This window comes from Glossina fuscipes, unplaced genomic scaffold (genome assembly GCF_014805625.2).
Source record: "Glossina fuscipes isolate IAEA_lab_2018 unplaced genomic scaffold, Yale_Gfus_2 127, whole genome shotgun sequence".
NCBI lineage: Eukaryota > Metazoa > Arthropoda > Insecta > Diptera > Glossinidae > Glossina > Glossina fuscipes.
Window position 1 is genome coordinate 1230549 of NW_023998470.1, and position 25277 is coordinate 1255825.

Genomic DNA, 25277 nt, shown 5'->3' on the forward strand with positions numbered 1-25277 from the left:
TTTGTGTACGAAATGCAATTTACCATTAAAAGCCAACATTATGCCAACATTATAAGTGTCACCCAAGTGTTAAAACAAGCGAAAGTATGAAGTACCATAACAAACACTATTAACCTACAAAAATATATGTATATATATGAAATTAACAGCAGGCAATTGCATGTTAAGATAAAAACGTTAAAGCAAATCCTCTACGCAGTACTTGATTATCAACAGAAACTCGCGAGAGCATTTATGGCGGCAAACACGGAGCGTAGAGTATAACATGAGTTATGCTTAAAGTGAGAACTTAAACGAAAACACACACCTTCAGCTCTGCGAGCACGAATATCAATAACAGTTTTTTATTACCTGCAAACGACGATCATAACGAAATCAAACGTTGACTTGTTAACACACAATACATAAATATCTGTCATCCCATTATACCCCGTATATATGTATATCAAATGAAAATAAAAAAAAAAAAAACAATTTTATTATTATTTAAAAAAGTATAAAAAGCAGCAGAAAAGAGAAAAAAAAAACACTAAGAAAATGTGAAAAAAAGTGTTTAAAGTAGATGCGTCGACGCATACGAAAAAAAAACAAATAGAAAAATACAAATAATGTAAAAAACAAAACAAAATTTTGAACAAGTAAATAAATAAAAGATAAACAATAAATAATTTATTCACTAAGTTACTTATACTTAATAATTACGCTCGGTATGTGAGCGAAAAAACAATTGTGGAAAAAACGAAAATTACATAAACATTATTATACCGGCAATTACATCTGACTAACGTATGGATGTTATGGTGGTGTGTGATTTTTTTTTTACTTTTTCTTTTAATAAAAATCATAGTAAAAATAAAAATTGTGAAAAATTCACATATATACGGTTTGGCGTATTAATGGAAATCGGAAGAGTCGCCTTGCGACAAATGTCTGACACCTATCAGACACTGCCTAAGAGACGTCACCACTTTAATAATAATGGAAAGATCGCAAACATTTTGAACGTCTGCGTTGGTCCTCTTCCATCTCCTCTTTTAGATAAACGCACTGAAGGTTAAAATTTCTATAAGACTAGATCTCTAAAACGTTCGATTGTATCCTAAGCGATTGTATTTCTTCTATTCCCCACATGAACGGACGGCCGAAGAAACAGGCGCGTCGTATAAAGCCAAGTCTAGCCATGTACTAAGTCCAAGTTTAACTTAGAAATACTAAGTTTTCGAGAGAAATATTCTTCCCTCCAATCGCTCATTCTCTTTGCTTACTCTTACAATCTGGCCTAGTCTTCCGCTCGAGTAGTCGAGTAAAGTAACAATATCGGTCGTGGTTTCAAATCGCAAACGCGCTATATTGTTCAATAGTGCCGACAACCCCCGAATGCTAGTGCTCTAAGCCTTTAGTCTTTCAAGTTATCTCTAATAGTAATACGCTTTCTAAAGCATACTTCATATATAGCGTTCGGTTCGATTAGACTCCTATTTCTGCTGGTTACAAACGTGTTGACCAAGTTACTATATTTGATTAAGTTTCGGTAGCGGGCATAAAAAATGTAAAAATTTCCGCTTTATTAAAGCGTGGCAGTCATACTTATAACACATAAATCCAAATTCATTTAAAAAATCAATAACTGTTTCGATGCATGGAAAAAATTCATATCAAACGGGTGAACATATAAGAAAATATTTATAAATTAATGGATTAAACAATATAAAAACCCCGGTAAAAAGAGACTGCATTTCAATAAATGATAAATAAATATTAATTTAATTGTGTAAGTGCATTAAAAACAAATTTATATAAGTGAAGCTTAAACTATTAATTCACACCACAGATAATGCTATAGCGTACAAAGCTACTAATCCTTTTATCCTTTTGATTTTTTCTTTTTTTCCGACTATTGGAAAATTTTGATAAGTTAGTTCGGTATATATACACTGAAGCAATCGGACATATATATATATACCCAACCCGCAAATTGTGTGCAAATGAAAAGACTAAGGCATTTATCTTACGCTAAACTTGGGACCCCTCTGCGATATGCGCACTTATGAATGTCCCTGTTTTTGCAAACACTACCGACAGTTGGGGATGTACTTGAACCCAGGAACCTTTCTCGAACACTATGTAAATAAAGTACAAATAAAAGAGGACGGTTGTTCTCTCCGAGGCGTGTCAGACATCCCATAATCACTAACAGCAAACCTTCTCAACCAACGTCGGCACTTGTTGATCTTTCGATTAAAGCTCGCACGAAAGTGAAGCAGTATGCTATGATGAATGTGGGTCTCTGAATATACGCTCGCCGCGCTTTTTTTATAGGGTAGTAAAAAAAGAAGTACACTTTTATATAGAATGTTTTCTATTTACACAGGCTGTTGTAGGCAAAACTGTTCAACTGCCTTAACTACCGGTAAAGAATTAAATGGAAGAAAAAGTCTCTGCAAATAATTGATTACTTATGGGTGACACAAGTAATGCTTACTTTTGATCAGTGCGCGAATGGGTAGTACATATGGATTAAGCCGTTGGCGTCCGTCCGTCCATCTGCCTGCACCGGTGGCAAAAGCTAAAGTAAAAACCGGCGACTTGGCGACACAGGCGCTAGAACCGCAAGCTATCTCAAGCTAGTTTGCTAAGGCCTGCTGAAGAGCATTAACTGTCTAGTCTTAAATTCTTAATAAATTTTACTGGAAAAAGCAGACTGACGTCTTTCTTTCTTTCTTCTTTTTTTTATGAGCGAGTTAAGGTATTCTTAGGGATCATATTTATACAGTAGAACTTTGATGAATATTTCCGTTAAACTCTAGATACATATCTGTCTACTAAAGCTTTCGTTCATCGTTAGCGAAAATATTAAGTAATAAAGGGTTTCTTTCAAGTCAGGCCACGTTTTAATTATAATGACAGATTGATCACAATTCTTGCGATACTGAAACTTTCAGATATCAGAGGAACGCTACGCAGACTCAGGCGTTTCAATGCGCACCCACACGTTAATTGAAAAACATACACGACACGTACGTCGTGAAGTGGTTAAGAGCTGCTTTCCATTTTTTCCCCCTATGTGTTAGAAAACTTGTTTAAACATTTTTAACTTGTAAGTTCTTCGTAGGGTATTTTTGTGTGAGAAACTTAATATACTGCCCATGGTGGATATATTTTCTGTCACATATTAATTATTAAGATTACTATAAATAGTTTTTTAATAATTTAATTTCCTATATTTCGTATATAATTTTCTACAATCTATTCATTATATCGCGAATGAATCTCTCAGCTCAAGGCTTAATTTAAAGATTTTGAACATTATTAAGTAATTATAAAAAATCAAATAAATTTTATCTCTCTATTTCAAATTTTACAGCCTTGAACATTTTAATAATAGATAACAGACATATAGACACATGTCTGTGTATAAAGAAACAGACAGAATGAAACACAGTCAGATATCTTCACAGTTGGTATAAAACTTAATTCAAGGATTTCGGGGAAACGGGGAGTAAATGTTAATATATATGAATTATAAATTTTTAGACCACAGTCACTTCTCCTAGATTGGGAATGCATTAGCTAGTTAGGCTACAGCATGATAATCCAATATGAGATATCTGCTATAGTAAGCCATCCTTTCTGCCAAAGACAATTAATATTTTTGTCTATCCTTGATGGGAGATCTTAATCAATCTACAATCAGACACTTGTGTCTTTTCCACCAGTTAAAGTACAATCGCGTCTGTCAGGACTAATCTTGCAAGATTTCCTTTGCTTGACTGCTGTACAAACACGGCCAAAAAATGAACCTGTGCTGATAGATGCTTGCTTCCTCTCTAACCACATCCTTGCCGAAAACCGATAAACAGATAGATTGGGGGATACATGGGCTACTTTATGTGTTTTACATAGACTTCTGCCATGAACGAGTGATTATACACAGGTTGATATGAAGCGTTAACGTAGCTTGCAGCATCGTACAAACCCCTTCAATTACGCTATATTACACTATTCCTAAAGGACCAGACCAATACCATGGATGTGGATCATTTTATGTTTTCTAGGGAAGGCATGGCTTATCCTTCCACCTCCGTATTGAACATCCACACAATTATGGGAGACAAAGAAAAACCAAAGGGAGCAAAGTTTTTGTACCGCTGACATTCGTCACACTTCTGCTTGATATTTCATCCACCCCAGATTACACTTTACTAATATCCACATGAATTTTCAATGTTCGCGAAATATTCGCACAGCCTGCTGTTATGCTCTCGTCCCGTTAGCAGTTCTTAGATCCACGCTTCCTTACTTGGATACCCATAATAGAATGAATATGTAATAGAAAAAAAGTTTTCTTGGACGATGAGGAAGACGGATATAGAACCAACTGGACAAACCGACGGACATATAAGTGGACAAAGGCACGGATTTAAGTCAAAATCAGAATCTAACTCCGATCTCAAAAAGATCACCGATTGTTGCTTTTGCGCTTCAGGCATCTAAGTGCAATCAATATCATCATTGGGGGCAGATAGAATCTTTAATTAGTGGATGGTCTAAAACGCAATTTATTGCTTGTCGTTATTGTTCTCACAACACTGATTTCTTATATATTTATTTTTATTTTTTGAAGAGAATTGTATCACGAGATTAATGATACCTATCACAAAATCAGTTTTCAACATATCTCTTACGTCATGAATTGTTGATAGTTAGATAAAGCCTGTAAAGCTTATTAGTTGGCGCCATTATTTTCCCATTTCTTGAAAACTTTACAAAATCAATTGTTAGATAAAATTGTAAGAAAAAACAAAAAAAAATAATAATAATAATAAATAAATAAATAAAATGAAAAGCAAACGCAATCTTCGCTTGAGTATTACGTGTTCATGAGTTAGAAAGAAGAGCATAAGACAATAAAAAATAATAATAAAAAATGGATTTTTTCCTATATTTACTTCTCACAGACAAACGTCATAAATTATTATTAATGAGTAGTATGTGTTGTAATAGAGCAAAATAAAGCCAGAAGTAGTAGTCATCTTATAAACACAAATATAAAAAAAAATGAATAAAAAAAAATTATTACTTAATACTAAGTATATGCTTCCAAACGACAGATGTGCCCACATGCAAGTCTGATTATAAATGCAACTTTTTCGTTCTAATCTTATTAACCATGTAACGAGTCTTAGATAGAGTAAATATCAGGTGTAGAAAGAAATTTTAGTTAACCCTATTTGAGAACCTGAGTTAATCCGCCTGCATTCATAATGCACTTGGAGACGAATTTAACATCAACTCACTCGAACTAGGTAGGTTTTTGTTTACCTTAGGCATATAAAGAGAGCAATTAACATTTTTGTATAAACATTTTTTTGTTTCTATCTTAGCAATGATTACCTAACCGAATTTGTATAAATAAGTTAACAATTTTGCAAACGTTTTATAACGAGTAGATCAAGTCCATCATCTTGTTCGTGATATCGATTTATTTTTTTGTGAAAATAATGGGCTCTGCAAACTATGCCTTTCACCGACATAAATTTCTGCATAAATTTTTAATAGGACCCTAAGGCCTTCAACACACTCGCTACCGATATGGAATTTTGAACAAGTTTTTTTAAGAACTACTCTCTTTTAAAATTGAGACGAATTAGAGGAGAAAGATTGAAAACATCTCTCTATATATCCCATTGCTTTATCAAATTTGGCAATTCAACAGATAAAATGCCACTGTCCCATCTTTTTAGGTGTCATGATGTAGGGCAAATAACTGACATTGTGGACGCTTCGTCGACTCAGTACGAAACGTAACAATGGTATTAAATTTCAGTTTGCTATGCACAGCTAAGGGCTAGACTACCGAAATTAATGCATTGGAATTTGCATTATGTGGGCTTTGTGTAAGCTGATCGATCACATCTGTAAACACACTCGCCTTACCATTTTTACCAGCTTTGAGAACTGCTCTCTTCGGGCAGTCACTAGGTTACCTAAACATCTTAGTCGAGGTATCGAAGTTTATTTGTTGTAAATTTTAGATCGGTGACATCAGCAGCCGCGGGGGAGGGGGGGTCAACTTTAAATACTGCACTTATCAAGATTAGGTAATCTTTATAACATCTCTTATAGCACTAAATAGTACTAAATAGTACAAGTAGCAAGTTAAGCCATTTATCACCTTTGTTTAAGTGTCAATAAAAATGGATTGAATGGATATGACTTTGAAAAAATTTCAATTAAACAAAAACAATTTGCAATTAAAGTATAATTTCAGGAGAGGCGGGCACAAATACCATAAACGAAAAGACAATGGGAAAATCTATATGTATGTAGAGATATAGATATAGATTTATAAATAAGCAAAGTTTTATGTATACATGTGTGTGTTCGTGTATTCGTGTATTTCATTTTTCGTCAACAGAAGACTTAATAGCATTTTTTTTTCAACCAACTTCAAAGTTAAACGACTTAAGCATTTGTATGGTTATGAGAGCTAATATAGGAAGGCTTGCTCGTGAAAAGGTTTGATTGTTGTCTGACATGGAAAGTGAAAAGAAAGATTTCCGACATATTTTAGAAGAGGTATTGACAGTATGTCAGGGCCAAAATGGATTAAAAAAATTTTCGACCCGACAATTATGACCTTGACGATGCACCGCGTTGTAGAAGACCATCTGGAGCAGATAACGACGAAATAACGGCAGCATTCATTGATGCAATCAGATTAAACATGTCGAATCCGACTGTTCATAATCACATGAAATGGCACTATAAAGAGGAAGTTGTCTTTCATTTTCATAGAAAAAAAAAAAAAAGAAAAAAGCGAAATCACTTTCCAAACAACCTAATATATATATATATATAAATATTGTATAATATATTATATGAACTGTACTTATATAAGTTCGCAATTGTCTAAATGCCTTATTTATAACAAAACTAATTGTCACAAAAATTGTATTCCGTTCAACCCATTCCAGAAATTGACGTTCACATATTATTCTTACTCCCCTTGACAAAAAAGAGGTATTTTGGTATTTGACAAAAGATTTGCGTCAGATTTATATTTTTTCAATAAAATATGTATGTATTTGAGAATATTAGACAAGAGACGAGGTGAACGCTCTGTTGAGTAACGTAAGACTCTGTTTGAGCTAAAGAAAATTTTGTTTATCTTATTTAGTTGAAGGGTTATTTCGTAATGGCTTTATACCCTAACAGGTAATCAGATCTAATTTCAAGTATTTGCCATTTATCATGATCCAAGTTTGGTTTCCTTCCTTTCTCTTTCTTCTCTATCGATTTATCTATCTTTATCTGTCTATCTATTTAATATTTGCAAGACCGATACATACTTAATAAAGCAATATGAAATCATTTAACAAGCGATTTATATCTTAACACATTCAAGTCTCAAATATTAGGTTAACAGGTGTACTTAGAAATTAAAGCATACGCTATTCAGAAAAAAAAAAAAAAAAATATATATATATATATAATAATAACAAAAATAATATATCTAGTGCTGTACAGATTCGAAAACAAAAAAAACAAAAAAAAACGTGTTTGACGTGTTAAATAAATAATTGCATCTGCAAACATTCAAAATGCACACCGAAGCTTCCTGAACCTCAAGTGTATAATTTTAACGATTGCAGGCTGTTTTCGATTTTCAATAAAATTCTCTAAAATAAAGCGCTCTTTTATGAAAATTTGCAAAAATCTTAATCCACACACACAAACACACCAATTAATAGAGAAGTTTTAATGGTAGAAGTAATTTCATTAATTCCCAAAGAAATTCCATAAGTATTTCGGCAGAATTGCATAAGCATTTCATAAAGCGTTGAGTCCTCTCTCGTGGAGGTGATGTTAAGATAACTGAACAATGGATTTCATGAACTACTTCCGAACTGATTGCACAGGTCGCTCCTCAAAGGATTCAAAACCTTACTACAACTATAGCTAAATATGAAGCAAACTTTTTCCATTTAAAGGAGAAGCAAAACTCATTTACCTTCATACGGTGTGTGGACAAAACTCTTGGACGAATGCACTTGGAATATACATAGAATGAACATACACAAGAAAGAGGGAAATTGTCGTAAGGTTGGCTATTGTCATGTAACTTGTCACTTATATACCAGCGTGCATCGAGCGTCTGAATAGTTTTAGAAATAATTTCCCTAAGAAATATCAAACTCATAATAATGAATGAATTTAGAACACTTGAAGAGAACTTGTTGCTATTTATATTTCACGATCTACGAACGCATTGACAAATGACATTTAATGGACATAGAAAGCGAACGATTTCGAAACTTTCGCATACTTTCACGTGCTATTAACGTGTACAAAGTCGTAGCAACGTGTATGAACAAAAGCTTAAAAGTCTGTGCCACGCTTAAAAGCCGTTGTTCATATATGCTAAAGAAAACAATATTAAAGAAACAAATGATAATGAATTCAAGTCGATTTTGTATGAAAAAAAGAAATAATTTTTTTCTTAAAGGGCCTTAAGGGTTAATTTCATTTAGAATATTAATCAAGAGAAGGGCGAAGTATACTAAATGCAATTCTAATGAGCCATTTCCATGCCAACGACACTTGCACTGTAGTGCGAAAAAAAACTCCAATTACGTGAATATGGAATGAAAAGACCTTAATCCACACTATCAAGCGAAAATATCACCCGTATATTCCCAAAGTAAGCAACTTAACGCTGAAAAGCGAGGCAACAAAAGACCAACAAAACTTTATTACCAGACTCCTCTTTAGCGGGACAAAAGACAAAAGCATCCAAAGTAGGACTTCATTGAGGGGATACGGATGAACTGCTCTTCGTTAGAAGAGAACGTAAGGTACCTTTTTTCAGTCTTGCGCCGTAGTGTTTTAGTAATCTGTTCTCACTCGCTGTGTAGATAGGAGAAGAAGCAACTGAAGCACCGTTAGTTTATTATTTAACGATTGATCCTTTCATGTTTACCCTAAAAGGTGCAGATATGTTTGTTTTATTCGGAATACGCTCCTCCGGAGATCTCATAAACCCTATGTGTTTATTCGTGGTATGAGTGAATATCTGAATCCATTCAAGCGTTGACCCTATCTTTCTATTCTCTGACGCTTTTGATTGCTATAAGTTATGTTAAGTATTGATTAATAAGCATCGAAGACCTCACAAATCACAATTATTTTTGATTAGAGCAAAAGTGGACTCGCTTTAGTCACGCGCTTTGAATCGCAGTTAACTCGAAACAGATTGGAGCCATGAAATTTTGTTTCGAATCTTCAAGCTTGATGGCGTTTTGTTTCAGGTTGGCATCCAGTGAAGTCAGATAAATGATATAAAAGGCATTCTTAGTTTTCTTTTTTTTTTCGTTTTACATAGGGTTCTTTGGGTTTAATCCTCGATTTGATTCAAGTCATTTTTAGCTTGCTTTTCAAGTTCCAAGTTCCAAGTTCAAGTTTCAAGTTCAAGTTCTTCAATTTAAAAGTTTTACACTTTATGTGTATGCATAACTCACATGAGAAGGAGATGAAATGGTCAGATATGTGACTGTTTTTTACTAATCAGTCGATTCAACGATTTCGACTTTGTTTCCATGATAATATCGCGACCTACGACATATTCAGCACGTCGTACAGATGTCGTATAGGAAAGACGGCTAAATAATTTTCATGTTTATATACATATATATATATATATATATATATATATATATTTAGTAGAGAGAAATTAAAATTTCGCTAGATTTACACTTTCATTAATAATTTCCCACCTACAGCGGATATCGATCTAAGTTGTACGCCAAGTATTGAGGCCATCATTAAACTAAAACGCTAAGTCAAAGGGTTTTTATTCGAGACCAACAATTTAAAAAATTCCCTACCAACCACAGATTGCCATAAAGCAAGTGAAATGCCACGGCGGGATATGGCGGTATTAATCCATTGAAAATAATGTCACTCCGGCCAATGCACCAAAAACAGGACTATTTTTCTAAATTTGCATAAAAAAAAAAAATAAAGATTTATTAGCATTTGAGGTTTGAGATGTAAAAGTGCGAGTCTTGAAGGACACATATTTTTTTTCACAACAACAAAATAAACAATTTCTGAAAATATGATACGAAATCTTACTAATAATATCAAGGCAGTCTTTATACCCCGCTGGTACATCCAGAAAGACTTGCAATTGATATAGATTCACTTTCTGAATCAATTTAAGCCGATCTGTCCGTCCAACTGTCTTATTTTTCTGTGTCCAACGTACAAGCCGCAACTTTCCAGATATGTTCGGTGCACTAGTGTCTCCTTATTCGACCACTCCCCATATTTTTTTAGGTTGTTACAAGAGAAAATATTGCAATTTTTAAAATTTCTGGACAAAAGTACTCTTAGTAATAGTATTTCGGAATGCAAATTGGTTCGAACACTATGGATTGGATGCGGTCAATTTTTGACTCCTTATCATATAATCGAAATGCTAAAAAGTCCTCGTTTTCAATACTTCTTAATGAAGATTCATTCACAGCAATAATGTGACTTAGAAACCAGCCTTAGCGGATTTAGATCATATAGGTCTCCTTTTTGGATCCCAATCCAAATAAGGGTTCCAACGATAACATGAAGCTTTATATGCCGAAAAGGTTTATGTGTTAAAATTTTATGATGAAAATTTGTCCTTAGTAAATCAACGATAGAACATTTGGATTGCATACATCTATTTTTTAGACCGCACCATAATGTATAGGGGTTCTCATGGAAGCAAACCCTTCTATGGCGATATCGACTAATTTGTGATATATTGCGACGGAAGCAAGTGAAAAATAATAAAACCTTTGCCTTTGAACTTTGAAGGCTTCTAAATTTAGCTCAACATTTGTTGTATTTTTAATTACAAAAACAAAGTGGTGTGGGGTCGTTCTTGCTTGACTGCAGCATTCTTCCTTGCTTTAAACTGAGGAACAGCATTCTTTGATGAAATTAAGAAAAAAGAAAATAATAAGGAAAGCGAGAAGCGAAGATTATCGGCTGTACCTCTACAAACAACTGGACGTCTAGTCTAAATGTTACTGATACCAAAAAGGTGACTAGATTTTTTTTAGAAAAAGGACTTGACCACTTCTTACATGTGGTTATCCAGCAGAGATAGTTGACTGACTATGTTTGAGCCTACATTTCATTGATTATATAATGTTTGCTTGAATAACGTAACGCGACAAGTATACGGGATCAGGCAAAACATATAACGAGTGATTTGATAGCATTTACGGTAACCGGCCTTGATCAACTTGATCATGTTTTCAACGCGAGGGACAGAGCGAAAGCAATGAATTGATTTAGCAAAACTTACATACAAACGTTTCACGCAACAACTAAGAAAGTTGCATTGAGAAAATGAACACATAGTAATAAATAAATATTATGTCTGTGTGTATTAAAAAGAAAAAGAAAGAAAAAAAAGCAAATAATTTTCAGCTTCTTTTAATTACAGATTTAAAATTTTGTTAAAAAAATGTAAAAAATTATATATGTTTCTTTGTTTGATTACGACAGACTGACCTGCCCCATAATGAGAGAATTTTGCATTCAATTGATTGTTGATCGAAAATGATTGAAGCATTCGCTAATCATTTAAGCAGTCATTTGGGCAGACATTTATTTTATTGGGCCACAACGCACTGCAACGCTGATACGGATGGTTTACAATTACGTATCACGGATTTTATTAATAAATTCCATGGGCCACTTGAGCGTGGTGTTCAAATCTTGGATCATTTACTCACACTGGAGGAGGAAGATTTTAATGATCATTGGGGTAGCGCATATGCTCATAATTATGAACCAGAAATAGCCAATGCTCATTATGGTAATCAGGAACGACAGCAACAACAACGACAACAACAGCCGCCGCAAGAGCAAGAGCATTATTATTACGACAATAACAACGAAAATCAATCGCGTGTTATTGTGAGAAACTTAAATAGTAAGTAATTATTAATAGCCAGTCATTCATTCGGAGAGCGTAAGTTTTAAAATGAACAAAAAAAAAACAAAAATTATTAAACAAAATAAAAAAAAGCTAAACTTTTGTCTCCTCTTAAGTCAAACCGAATAAATTAAAGTTAATTAGAAATTCTGTTAGCATACCTCGGGTAGTGGTATTAATAAACAATAAAATATTTCAAAAAAAAAAAAAAAGAAGAAAAACCACAGAAGCACGTAACAACAAACAAAACAAACGCAACATAAGCCAAACTTGGGTTTTGTCTACACATAAAAGCATAACTTTGCTTATGCTTAAGTATTTATAGGAAATTGTTATTAAAACCGAAATACAACTAAGGTCAAATAACTTGTTTAACTACGTAGTGGGTTTTGATCGACACGACTTTTGCTAAACGCAAACACGCCAACAGCAGCATTCGTACAAATAAATTGAATAACTAGTTTCAGAAGATGAACATAGCTATGCTGCAGCCTAGGGAGGCTGAGAGAAAGAAGTTTTTCAAGCGATCATATCCTTGAACCCTCACAAAATAAGATAAAAGAAAACTTTAATTGATTTTCATTGCTACTCAGCGATATGCTTTCCCTGTTTAAAAATCAAAATTTGATAAACGACAATATTGATGCCAAGGTTGTGTGTGGTCATTAAAGAAAACTCAACTGAGGGTTTTAGGTTCACCGTAACTCGAATTTTCGATGCCCTCTTCCCCTTGAAAGGGCATATATGACAATTGTAAAATATTTCGTCTAACTGGGAGTGCTTCCGTTAACTCATTGAACTCAATTCTAGGCGGGGTCTGCAATATATACCAAATAGACCGTATTCATCGTATATACCTCACCTCAACTTTTTCAAGTTGAAATAGAGATTCATGAGAATCGCTATAAAGAGCAGAGATAGTTACTGACGGATGCTTATAATTAAATTTTTCTCTAATCAAGAAAATCTTCTGGTTTATGAATTATTTACTTCGTATTTGCAAGCAATCCCTTTCAAATATTCCCCACAGACCACAAACTGAATTCGCCAGGAATCTAACACTGGTCGAAGTACGTCCTCTTAATAAAAGTTTTCTTTTGCGATTGTAAGTCATTCTACGATTTCTAACCTAACCTCTAACAGTTGGCTCGTTCGATGCATCTGATTGCTAAGTATCTTTTTTTGAGCAAAGGTATTAATTTTTAATTTTTCATTTCGCGATTAGAGGTCTTTTATAGGTCACTCAGATATAAAAGATGGACATAACTTACTTCGTCTATAAGTTTTTACTGGTAAGCGTAATTTTTGCTCTTATGATTATAGATCTTTTAACATCACACACAGGAAAGACGGACAGACATTATTTGTTCCGATCGAAATTTCTCCCTTCTCACAAAGTGCTCTTTCATTAATGCTTCTCCCTCAGCTAATTGAAGCCTGCCGATGGACGGACACAATTAAATTCACAAATAGTTCTTTTGTATGTGTTTTAGGCTTTCCCCAGAATATATTTCTTGGTTAAAAGTATGTCTGCTTTAAACGAACGAACATCTTCATATGTAAATACAAATACAACAATTTGTTTTTCATATATTATTTCTTATTAAAACAAATGCTGACACACCTTAAACCTAAAAACTTTTGATTAGCTGTTATTTGTTTATGCACATACATAAAACACATTTAAAAAGAATACAAAAAAAACGAATTAATTTTGTATCTACAACGCCATCAAAATCGTTTTGCTTGCATTCGCACTTTATTAAAAGCAACAACCGCAACTACAACAACAATAACAACAATAGCAAATGTGATCTAAATTATCTAACAAATGCAAACAATTGTAGAAATTTTCAGAAGCGAGCATACATATTACATAAAATAAAAAACAAAGATGTCGCAAGTATCACTAATCGAATATGCTAAACGCGTTGCTCATCGCTCCAATTGGTATGCACGAGGGTGACGATAACTTTAAGAAAAATTGTTGTAGTTAGTGAAGCATTCGTATTTTTAAATAAAACAAAACATTGCATACAATATTGATTTACAGTCGAGCTGCGTTGAATAGGTCCCTAACGATTCATTGGTTCATTTCTTTTCGCCCAAATAAAGCGGAACAGATTTCATTGAACTTTACAACACACCTCCCCCCCCTCCTTTCCAAATATATCTTCGGAGTTGTTGATTTCTTTTAGCAAAGACGCACTACTCACTGATATAGAAAAAAGTCAGAAAAGTTTTCAAATCTATATCTTGACGTCTTTGTCCAAATTCTCATTGTCATCCTAAAGACCACTTTTTCCTCTTACACAGTTTACATTTTGTAGAAATAGAAAGTTAAGACGACTCTATCCTCAAGCACTCCCCTACCGACGTTTTGCATGTACCCAGTTCTACCAAAAAGGATCATTGAGGACATTTCGAAGAACCTGCTACCGGTTTCTTCTACATTGCGCACGTGTACATAGACAGATCATGCCCGTTTATTAACATTACATTCTTAATCGATTAGAGAGGGTCTAGATAAAATTTCAGATTCCTATATTCCTTTCTTGAACTGTGGTAAACCGACAAAAACACTAGTCAAACTGAAAGAAATGGGTAAATGTCATCAAAACGAGACCACGTAGGGGAAAAGTGATTGAATAATAAAAGCCGCCAACAAATTTTGGAACATTATATGCTTCGCAGCCGGTCTTTTTTGAGGTCCTAGTGTTGATAATGACTTATCGCATTTGTAAAGATAGAATGAGAAGACCGTTTAATCATAAGCATATACGGACTGTTTTACTTAATCCAAGCTCCGTAGACTTCAGGATAGGGGAGTAAGAGTTTCGTCTATTCGCGATGTATTGATCAGAATGTGGTATAATACGTCCGACTTAACTGCAAGCAATGTTAACTTATCTCAAATAAATCACGTGTAACAAGTGAAAACACTACATTGGCGAACCAACCACCACTACTACCAAATACCAGTCTAGGAAATTTCATGAAAATGTCTAAAAAATAGATTGAACACAAGGCAACAAAACAATCAAACGGACAGGCAAGCCTGGGCCGATTGAGAATCATTCCCCCTTCTTCTGGGTGTCGCTTTTATAGTTTTGTATCATAAGTGGTTGAGGGTATAAAAACAGCTTTAGCCATTTACTGCTACAGACATTGTTTGGATAAAAGAAAATTATATTCATTTTAAAACTACTTTCGAAAGTTGTTTCTCAACTATGGATACATCGGCAGCTTCTTAAGAATTCCGCTCTATCAGATAACTTTAATATGCCATAGTGTTCAAAAAATAAGGAGAATTTTCATTACCATAATACGTGCTTCGTATATTAATGTGAAATTTTTCTGTTATATTAATTACCGCAACTAAAAGCTGCCATTGACGTCTGACAAGACATTTATTTCAATACGCTATGTTGACGTTTTCAATGCATCTACATCAACTATTAAATTTTTATACCCTACATCCGTGTGATCCAAGTTCATGTCAAGCTTGGGCGGATAGAAAGACTTGAGATAGACCTATCTTTTAACACATCGATGCAATCAGAAACACTCTCTGAATCGATCTAAGCTTGTGTATCCGTCCGTCCAATTTTTTAAACACTTCTCATGTAAGACTTCATTTTGAAAACTCGTCATATCAATAACTGCATAAAGCGAAATGGTTTAGGGTATTTGATGGTAGGCAGCGCCCCATTACAGTGTTTTTGTTTCGTTATTAATAGAGTTTCATATAAGCACTTTTTTCAACAAAACAAGCACTTTGAACAATAAAACCGTTCATTTTGAAAATTTTGCGGACTACAATTTCCAACGAATAGAAAACAAGACCAAACCAACAAAACGAATTACATTAAATTTCGCCCCGATATTAATAAGAAACATATGGAAATAATGCGTATTTAAAAAAAAAAAACATTCCCTTACATTTTGAACGCACTATTGTCACGTCGCTAAGCAAACCCTTAGATCAATGTGTTGTTCTCTTGATGATTACCTTCTCGCTTAGAAGCTGTGTCTGAAAATTGGATGACTTTCACGACTATCGGATTTTTTATCCTCATCGCCGATTATCTGTAGGCAAACCCTGTCGATTTTTGTGGCGTACGCGCCAACTGTCTGAGTTCTTCAACTGTTTATGCAAATTTGAGACTTGAAAAAGAGAAAAAAAAACCGATCTATAGAGGCTTAAGGATTAAATTAATCGAGCAGTATATCTTTCTAAAATTTCATTTTTTTTCAATACAATTTACATATGACGTTTAAAGATGATTGCAGATGGTTCAAACACACACAAAACACATTATCTTATTTAAATTATATATTTTTTTTTATTATTTTAAATGAAAAAATTGCAAAATTTATTGCGTCCTTAATAAGATGACAATCAATGGTTGCAATATCTTTAACGCGTATAATTAAAATTCTATTGAAAAAGGCGGAAGCAAAGCAATAAAAAAGAAAAAAAAAACAAATTTAAAAACTTCTAAATTTTCAATTAATTAAGCGTATATTTGGTTATAGCTTAGATTTTTGCCCATTAAAATTGTGATGACTGTGTGGGATGAATATTCATATGATTATACGATACTTTCAAACATGACTATGTTCAAAATGGAATCGCTGTGCCGTTTCAAATTTATATATGTCTTTTTTCATAAAATCGATTTTAAAAATTCAATTTATTTTCGAAATTTTGTAGGGAAAAACAATTCTGGCTGGGAGCGCTTGCGAGCACATTTTATTTATTTATTTATTTTTTTTTAATATAACCAATCACATAGGGAACGTTTTTTGTCCGTGCAACACGATAATACTCGGAAAGAAGTCAGGCAAGTTAAAGAAATAGGAAGTATGTGGCTGTACACAGTAGTGTAAGTGCCCAATCGATAAGTGGTCTGTTTCTACCAACTGAAAACTCGCAATACCCACGATCAAAGTGAACTCAAGCGGACATGAGAATTGAACCGGTGAACGCACACTTCGTAGTCGCGATGCGTACCTATTTTTCATGTGTAAGCGATATTTTCATTTTCGCTAACAGGAGAATGCTTACCATAAATACTACACAGTTGCCTAAACGGACGGACGGACGGGGTTAAGTGCATTCTAAATTTGAAACTGTCCAACAATTTATATCCTTTAGTTTTCGACGGTATGGGAAACAAAATTACATTTTAATAGACTATAATATTGGGTAGGCGTGGTCAATTTTTCTCCATTTTTATACACACGATGCTACAGCATCGCCCACAGAATATACGCTCCAGTTTTCGTATTTATTTATCTGCTATAGTTTATGGGTAATGAGCAAAAAACCAATTTTTTTTTCCTTTTGAAAAACAGAAGCGTCCTCAGTTGACCGATATGGCCAATTTCCAATACCATCCTGCTTGCAAGAACTTCCAATGGTTCTGCCAAATTTGAACTCGATTGCTTCATTTGTGCGGCCAGGGAAATGCTTATAACAGACATTACACAGACGGACGGAGGGACCGACGGACATACGAACATGCCTGAATCGATTTAGAATTTGACGCTGATCAAGAATACATATACTTTGTGGAATCTCTGCAAACTGCAAACGTTTTGGCAAAATGAATACATGTGTCAACCTACGGTAATGGGTATAGCAAGTAAGTACGAGGAATATGAGGACTTCCCAAAATTGAGGCCTTATATGAGAAGTGGTCGAAAAAGTGGCCCAATCCGAATCATTTTGAATAGCCGTCGTCCTTGGACGAAAACCTTTCGATGATAGGTATAAAAAATTAATTTTAGGATTTACACATCCCTCAAATACATACCCATATATGTGCGTTTGTTTGTGTGTGTGTATTGTGTATGGATGAAATCTTATTAAACAGTTAAAAACCGCTTATTTATGCGAACAAACAAACACATTCACTTCATTAATTATTACACTACGTAGTCATGAACGATCTCTAGAGGGCAAAAAGAATTTCATCTCAAACTCAACAAAATAAACAACAATTTTTTTATTCGCCAACTGACGGCAGTAAAAAGCATTATTCTGTCAAATATTAAAAACGCATCCATGCAATTTACGATATTTTTATTTGTTCCCGCGTGGGGCAACCCTAATTTCGTCAAACAAAATGCATGTAAACAACGTCATGGCAACTCTTACCTATACTTTTTTATATCGTCATTACATATATATGTATGGCAAGGATCGTAAATAATTTTTTTTATTTTTTTTTACGAAAGTGCCAAAGCGAAAAGCAAATAAATGTAATGAGCATACAATTAGAACGCAAGAAATTTTCTTTAATAATTGAAAGCAAGAAAAAAAGGAGGAAAATTACATAAATGAAGAAATGTAATAATAAATGGAAGATATTTTCAATATTTTAAAAGTTAATAAAACTTAAAACTAAAGTGTACGAAAAAGAATAAAAATAATTATCAATTATTTGAAAAGTAAGCTTGAATTTGTGGGCGATTTAGTTGTTTTGAAAGCGAAGCAGCGGATAGAAGAAGATAAAAGCAATGGCTCAATGGATTACAACAAAACGAAATCAAGAGGCTATGTCACAAATGAATGCCTGGATTAATGGTGAGTCATTTGCGGCAACCTGCGATATAGCACATAAAAGGGATGGAAAATAAATGCTGAAGTGGTGCCACATTAAATGCCAGACATGGTAGACAATTTTTTTAAAAGCATATACATTTAAACAGACATATGAAGAGAGGTTAACCATAAACACCTAAGTACAATAAAGCATTTTGTCTACGTCACTACATACAACATAGAACAAATAAGGGTTGCATGCATGTAATTCACTGTTTCAATGTAAAGCGGTAGTAAAATAGGAGACGCACAACGGACGAAAAGACAGTAAAAACCCTACATTAGCTAACAAAAAGCAAATATGAAATGATATATGTTGTGTTGATGCAGTTGTTGCCCGCTCTTAAGGGGGCTTTGCTTTTATTGATTTTTTGTGCTTTCCTTTAAACACTAGCAATGAAATGTTTTTTTTATTTTTTCCTTAAACTTTCCATTTACGGTTGAAGAAGACTTCTTTTGCACAGACAATAAGAGATAGAATTTTTATAATTTCTAATGTTTCAAGAGAATCGAAAAGAAGGAAGGGTGTGTAGAAAAGTCAAGGGATTTTTTCAGACTTGCGAGTAAATGTTCGTAAATTACATATGTAGGGAAGTATTTTTAAATGTGGCGAAGCGCTCAGAGCTCCGTACACTTATACCGCTTTATTGCCTATGTTGGTTTTTATGGGATGAGAAAACTGAGCTGAAGACAGCAACCGGAACATACATACATATATACATACATACGTACGTAAATGAAGATGCGCCGCCGTTATAAAGTTATTTTGGTCACATGCACTATTACGCTTTCGAGAAAGAGAGCTGAGGAGCACCAGGAATAAAATATAAATACATTGAATGTATGGAGAGATGGAGGCACAACATGTAATACATTACGCCTATATACGTATATGCGTCGTGTATGATTGCATTTATATAATAAACACCAATGGTAAAAGCCAGCTAGATATAGATATAGCTGTCATGCATGTTTGTGCTGCTTATGTATGATAAATATGTAGGCAATATATCTTTTGGCGTGTGTATGCATGTACGTATGTACGAATGTGTGCGTGTGTGTATTTAGAGGTTTGTGGGGAACATTCGTTTTTTGTATGCTTTTCTCTCAATTTAGTGCTTTTTTATCTTTTTTTTTTTTTGGGTAGGGTGTCATGGATTTTGATTTTCAGTTTTTTCTTTTTTTTTTTTGCTCCTTCGCCACACAACACTTTCTTGCTTTTATGCGGTTATTTTCGATTGCATTCGAATTAAAGAAAAAAGCAAAGAAATTGTAATACTTCACGGGAAAGTAAGGAGAGGAGAAGAAACGACGACAACACAAACAGAGGCAGAAATGTTTTACTCGCGGCGTTTTTTTTTTCTTTCAAGTCAATAGATATCTGAGTTTCTGTTTGCGTCCGTTGTGTCGAGTACAGTGTCTTTTGTCGTTAGTTTTTTTTGTTTTTTAGTGATGGCACGCGCGCCTAACCAAAACAAACAGCTGCAAAGTTTTTCACATATACGTATACTTTTTATTAATTAGTGCAAACCAGCAGAAGTAACAGCAGCAACAACAAGCACAGAAATCATAAAAAAATATAAAAAAAACAAAAATTTTCATCTTTGTTCTCATTACGACTTTCTGTTATAAAAATCGTTATAAAATTAATTTAAACATTTCGTTTCATGGTTTTATATCGCTTTATAGACATTTTCGATGCCATAGGTAATAAAAAAATAAATAAATGAGTGTTATATAAGCGAAACAAGTGAAATAAAAGCTTAGCAGTTATTACTAGTTATTGTTGGACTTCATTTTTAGACAAACTCTTTTGAAAATATTATGTAAAAAAAAAAAAAATGCTTATAGCAAAGTGAAGAAAATCCTTTAAACAGTCTTCTGAAGAAACCACAACAATCGGTGAAAAGTTAATAATAGAAAATCAACACTGTTCGCGTCATTGTGCTAACGCAAAATTTATTACGAACCGACAGACCCGGAAGGTCCGATTTCTCGCAATACTGGTTTTTTGCACTTCAATGTAATAATGCCTTTGTTCCATAGTTAATGAAAGTCCTGATGGCCGATTTATTGCAATTATATTAATTATCGTGTCGGTCTGTCTTGTTCTTGAATTTATCAGTTGAGGACAAATTCGCCTATGCTCAAGCCAGCAGAAAGAAAATGAAAATATACGAAATAAATAAGAATACTGGAGCGTGTACTAGTTATTGTCATTATCTCATTATCAGCGCATTCCTGTAATCTTATAACCGTGTTCCGAGCAACATCGTATGGCCATCACCAGAGATTTTATTTGTGTTTGTTGTTTTGTGTGACTTAACAACCTTGTGATATTATTGGAGCTTGTTTGTTACGACAACGAATTCCGATATCAAAATTGATACAAAGGCACAAGAATTATCTTTAAGAAGAACGCACATTTCTCTTATGACTCGTAACCGCTCGCAAGGCCAAAATATAATATAGTGTGAGATTTAAACAAACAACATTCTCGCTTAAGTAATCGGTAACCATTGCCATCCACTCATTCCAAGTGGGTTTAACCGTCCAACGGATTATTTGCTCTCTGCCTATTAGAAATTTAATTTTGACCCTTTCAAAATGTATGCATCTACAATATCCTTTTATAATATTAAATGTTACGATGCACTCTCCAAAGCTTCTATAATGCATTCAATTGAAAATTTCATTTCATTGATTACTTGCAACCATTACAAGACAATTCAATTATGCTTGACTGCTTGATTACTCGCCTACCCCCCCCGTTACGTTAACAATAATTTCAGTCACAAACAAGAACACTAAAGACGCCATTGAATCAATATTCCAAATACCGGTCATCATAAAAAGTACATATAAAAAGCAAAAATTATTTATTTACCAATGCTCTCCCATGACAACTCGTGATCGAAAACCCTTAATAGTAGAATTGACCGAAAATATCCTTTCATCGATTACTGGTCCATAAGCATGTTATACTTAAGCATACTTCCTTATCTATTGTTATAAATAACTGAAGAGGTAGAGTGGAGCTTCTTAAAAATAATTTGCGGACTTAAAAGAGGTTTGAAGATTGTGTATATATTTTACAATTAGGAGAAGAAATAACATGCAAATAAAGTAACACTCCATCTATTTCATCCAGATGATTGACACAAATCATTTTTCAATTGTCGCAAAATCCCTTGCAGGTCAGTTGACCAATCTAAAAACGTATGCCTGTAAAATCTTTTCATATATACTCAACGTTGCGCCGACTTATTGATAATAATTTTGGGAAAATCTCTACCTCATATCCACCTGATACGCGTCAGGTTTTAAATGTCAAACATTTCTGTGAGCGAAAATGGACGGACGGATGGACATGAAAACATTTAATAAGGATGAGCATATTTTGGGAGGGCTTCAGTTAATAATTGTTACTGTTGTGAATGGAATAAGGGAATTACTATAACAACGGATTTTGATAGCGCTTGAAAGAGCTGATTATTAGAAAGCGACAGGCAGAAGAAAAGTATAAAACTAACGTATTGGTATCGTTGGGTGCAGACCTAAAACCACCTCGCTCTTAATTGAAACTTAGAATCAGCGATGGTTCTTCATGTAACTTGGTGGACGCACTTTAGCTAACTTAGAAACAAAAAACAAAATTAATTTTGAGAAATTTCTCCTTGGACTAAACTTAACAAAATATTATACAAAACTCTCTCTCTCTCTCTCTCTCTCTCTCTCTCTGTCTGTCTGTCTCTGTCTGTCTCTTTCCCTCGTCCTCTCCATTCCATTAGTAAATTAACATGTGAAAACAATTTATAATTTTGCAAGATATTTATATATGTGACGGAAGACGGTTATAAGAACACTTCTTTATATATAAATTTAATCTTAGTGATGCGATAAACATGAAAGTGTTTCAATTGAAATTGAAGGTCAGACATAAACTAAAATAAATGCTAAGCTCGATGGAAAGATAAAACGCACGTTTATCATTAATAATAATAATAATAATAATAATAATAATAATGAGTGTGTTTTCTCTTCTCCATAAAAAAATCTGCTGCCCGCCCCCTCAACTTATATAGTGGAAACTCTTAATAATAACAATGGTTTGCTACTCTCACCGCCACATAATTCGAGCCATCAACAGCAACAACAGCACTCATCACGCAGCGGTGGTTCTGGTGGGGTCTCAACGGGCGGAAATGATAGAAGCAGCGCTGGCATGGTTGGAACGTCATCCGGTGGAGCAAGTGGAGAAATCAATAATCTACAAATAACACAACCGATTAGTGCACCTGCTTCACCGTTAGCATCGCCTGGTGCGATAAGTAGTTCAACATCATTCTGTTTGCCGTCAAGTTCAAATGCTTTAGCTGCTACCACTGGCAGCGGTTCTTATGTATGTTCGGGAGGAGCAGCAGGCAATATGTCTTATGCAAATTCAGGTGTGTCAAATGCCAGCGATACAGCCGATCCCAATTGGCAAGCAACCAAAGCTACAGTCTTGGAACGTAATGCAGCCATGTTTAACAATGAGTTAATGTCAGATGTGAAATTTATAGTGGGTGGGGATTTCGGTGAGTTTTTTCATAAATTAAAGCAATCAAGAATAAATTTTTCATTCTATCGGACGCAGATACGGTACAAACGATACCAGCTCATAAGTATATATTAGCCACTGGCAGTTCGGTATTTTATGCCATGTTTTATGGCGGCCTGGCCGAAAATAAACAAGAAATTAAAGTACCCGATGTGGAACCAACAGCCTTTTTAACACTATTAAGGTTCGTTTTGATAGACTTTTTTCTTTGTTTTTTTTTTTTTTTTTTTTTTTGGAAAACTGGGCTTATTATTTACCCGACCTACTTGCAGATATTTATATTGTGATGAAATACAATTGGAACCTGATAATATTTTGGCCACTTTATACGCGGCCAAAAAGTACATAGTACCGCATTTGGCACGAGCTTGTGTCAACTATTTGGAAGTTAAGTTGACGGCAAAAAACGCTTGTCTACTTCTCAGTCAGTCGCGACTTTTCGAAGAGCCCGAACTGATGCAGCGTTGCTGGGAAGTAATCGACGCCCAAGCCGAAATGGCCATTAAATCGGAAGATTTTGTCGATATCGATTTAAAAACATTCGAATCGATTTTATGGCGCGAAACTTTAAATTGTAAAGAGATTCATCTCTTTGAAGCCGCCTTAAATTGGGCTCAAAATTGCTGCCAAAAAATGGGTATCGATCAGACGGCTCAAAATATGCGCAAAGTACTCGGCCAGGCACTGCATTTAATACGTATACCTACGATGACCTTGGACGAGTTCGCCAACGGTGTAGCACAGACAGGTATACTAACATCCCAAGAAACAATTGACATGTTTTTGCATTTTACCGCAAAATCAAAACCGTCATTAAACTTTCCTATTAAGCCAAGGGCCGGTTTGAAAACGCAAGTCTGTCATCGTTTTCAATCATGTGCTTATCGCTCAAATCAATGGCGTTATCGCGGCCGTTGTGATAGTATACAGTTTTCGGTGGATAAGAGGTAAGAGAAAAAAAGCGCGAGACGCACGGAATATTTTAATTTTAAATTGATTTCGAATATTTTTACAGAATTTTCATAGTCGGTTTCGGTTTATACGGTTCCTCGACTGGAGCTGCTACCTATAATGTTAAAATTGAATTAAAACGGTTAGGACGCACTTTGGCTGAAAACGATACGAAATTCTTTTCGGACGGTTCGAGCAATACTTTCCATGTATTCTTTGAGAACCCAATACAAATCGAACCGGAATGTTATTACACAGCTTCGGTGATATTGGACGGTGTTGAGTTATCATTTTTCGGCCAAGAAGGCATGTCTGAGGTGTGCATGGGCAATGTGACATTTCAGTTCCAATGCTCCTCGGAAAGTACTAATGGAACTGGTGTACAAGGCGGGCAGATACCAGAACTGATATTTTACGGACCGACAGCAATAGCTTCAATGAATTCACCTCCTAATTCAATGTGCGCCAGTCCTGTGGGCGATATGGACGGTTGCATTGGCATTGGAAATAAAAGTAATCGCAATTCCAGTGAATTATCTGGTAATTGCGATGACATTTTATCCGGGGGTGGTGGCGGTGGCGGCGACGCAGCAGCAGAAGCGGCAACCTCAACTAATTGAAATTAGTTTATAAGTCATTAACAACAACCAACAACACTTAACAACAAAAAAGACATACAAAAGCAACACATGGTTTTTCATCATTATTATTATTATTATTATTAATTAATACCTAAATACTATTATATATTAAAAATAGTTACGAAACAAATACGAAAGACAGCAGTAACCGTATATACAAACACAAAAATTATTGCGGGCATTATTTTTGGATTTTATTGCTTGACGTTATTAAGCGTGACATCCAAAAAGAAAACAAAATCTATTAGAGAAAATATTGTAGGGAAAGTAGTCATTTTTCTTAGTAGATACAGGTACACACACACGCATACACATGAACACAAATACGCATGTGAAAATGGTAAATGTGGGAACATATATAATAGCAGTTATAATAGCAGTTAAATACCAAGTTAAAGAATTTTACAAAGTATATATAGATTTATACATATATATATATTTATACATATATATATATATATGTATATATATGTATATATA

The 25277-nt window shown here is 34.3% G+C and overlaps 2 protein-coding genes across 8 annotated transcripts in view; one reads left to right on the plus strand and one right to left on the minus strand.

Moving 5' to 3' along the window:
- The window catches only part of LOC119640759 (transcription factor IIIB 90 kDa subunit), a 41769-nt gene that overhangs the window by 13533 nt on the left and 2959 nt on the right, over positions 1-25277 (minus strand). The window lies entirely within an intron of this gene.
- Positions 602-25277, plus strand: LOC119640757 (BTB/POZ domain-containing protein 6-B). 7 transcript variants are annotated; one of them, XM_038038976.1, is made up of 7 exons: positions 602-803; positions 1527-1771; positions 11557-11986; positions 22688-23182; positions 23242-23389; positions 23478-24152; positions 24221-25277. In XM_038038976.1, exons 3-7 carry the CDS (start codon positions 11611-11613, stop codon positions 24774-24776), a joined length of 2250 nt encoding a protein of 749 aa, XP_037894904.1. In that variant the 5' UTR covers positions 602-803; positions 1527-1771; positions 11557-11610; the 3' UTR covers positions 24777-25277. The 7 variants fall into 7 exon arrangements, with proteins under 7 accessions (XP_037894904.1, XP_037894905.1, XP_037894906.1 ...); XM_038038977.1 differs by having other exon boundaries at positions 1574-1771; XM_038038978.1 differs by having other exon boundaries at positions 602-786; positions 1574-1771.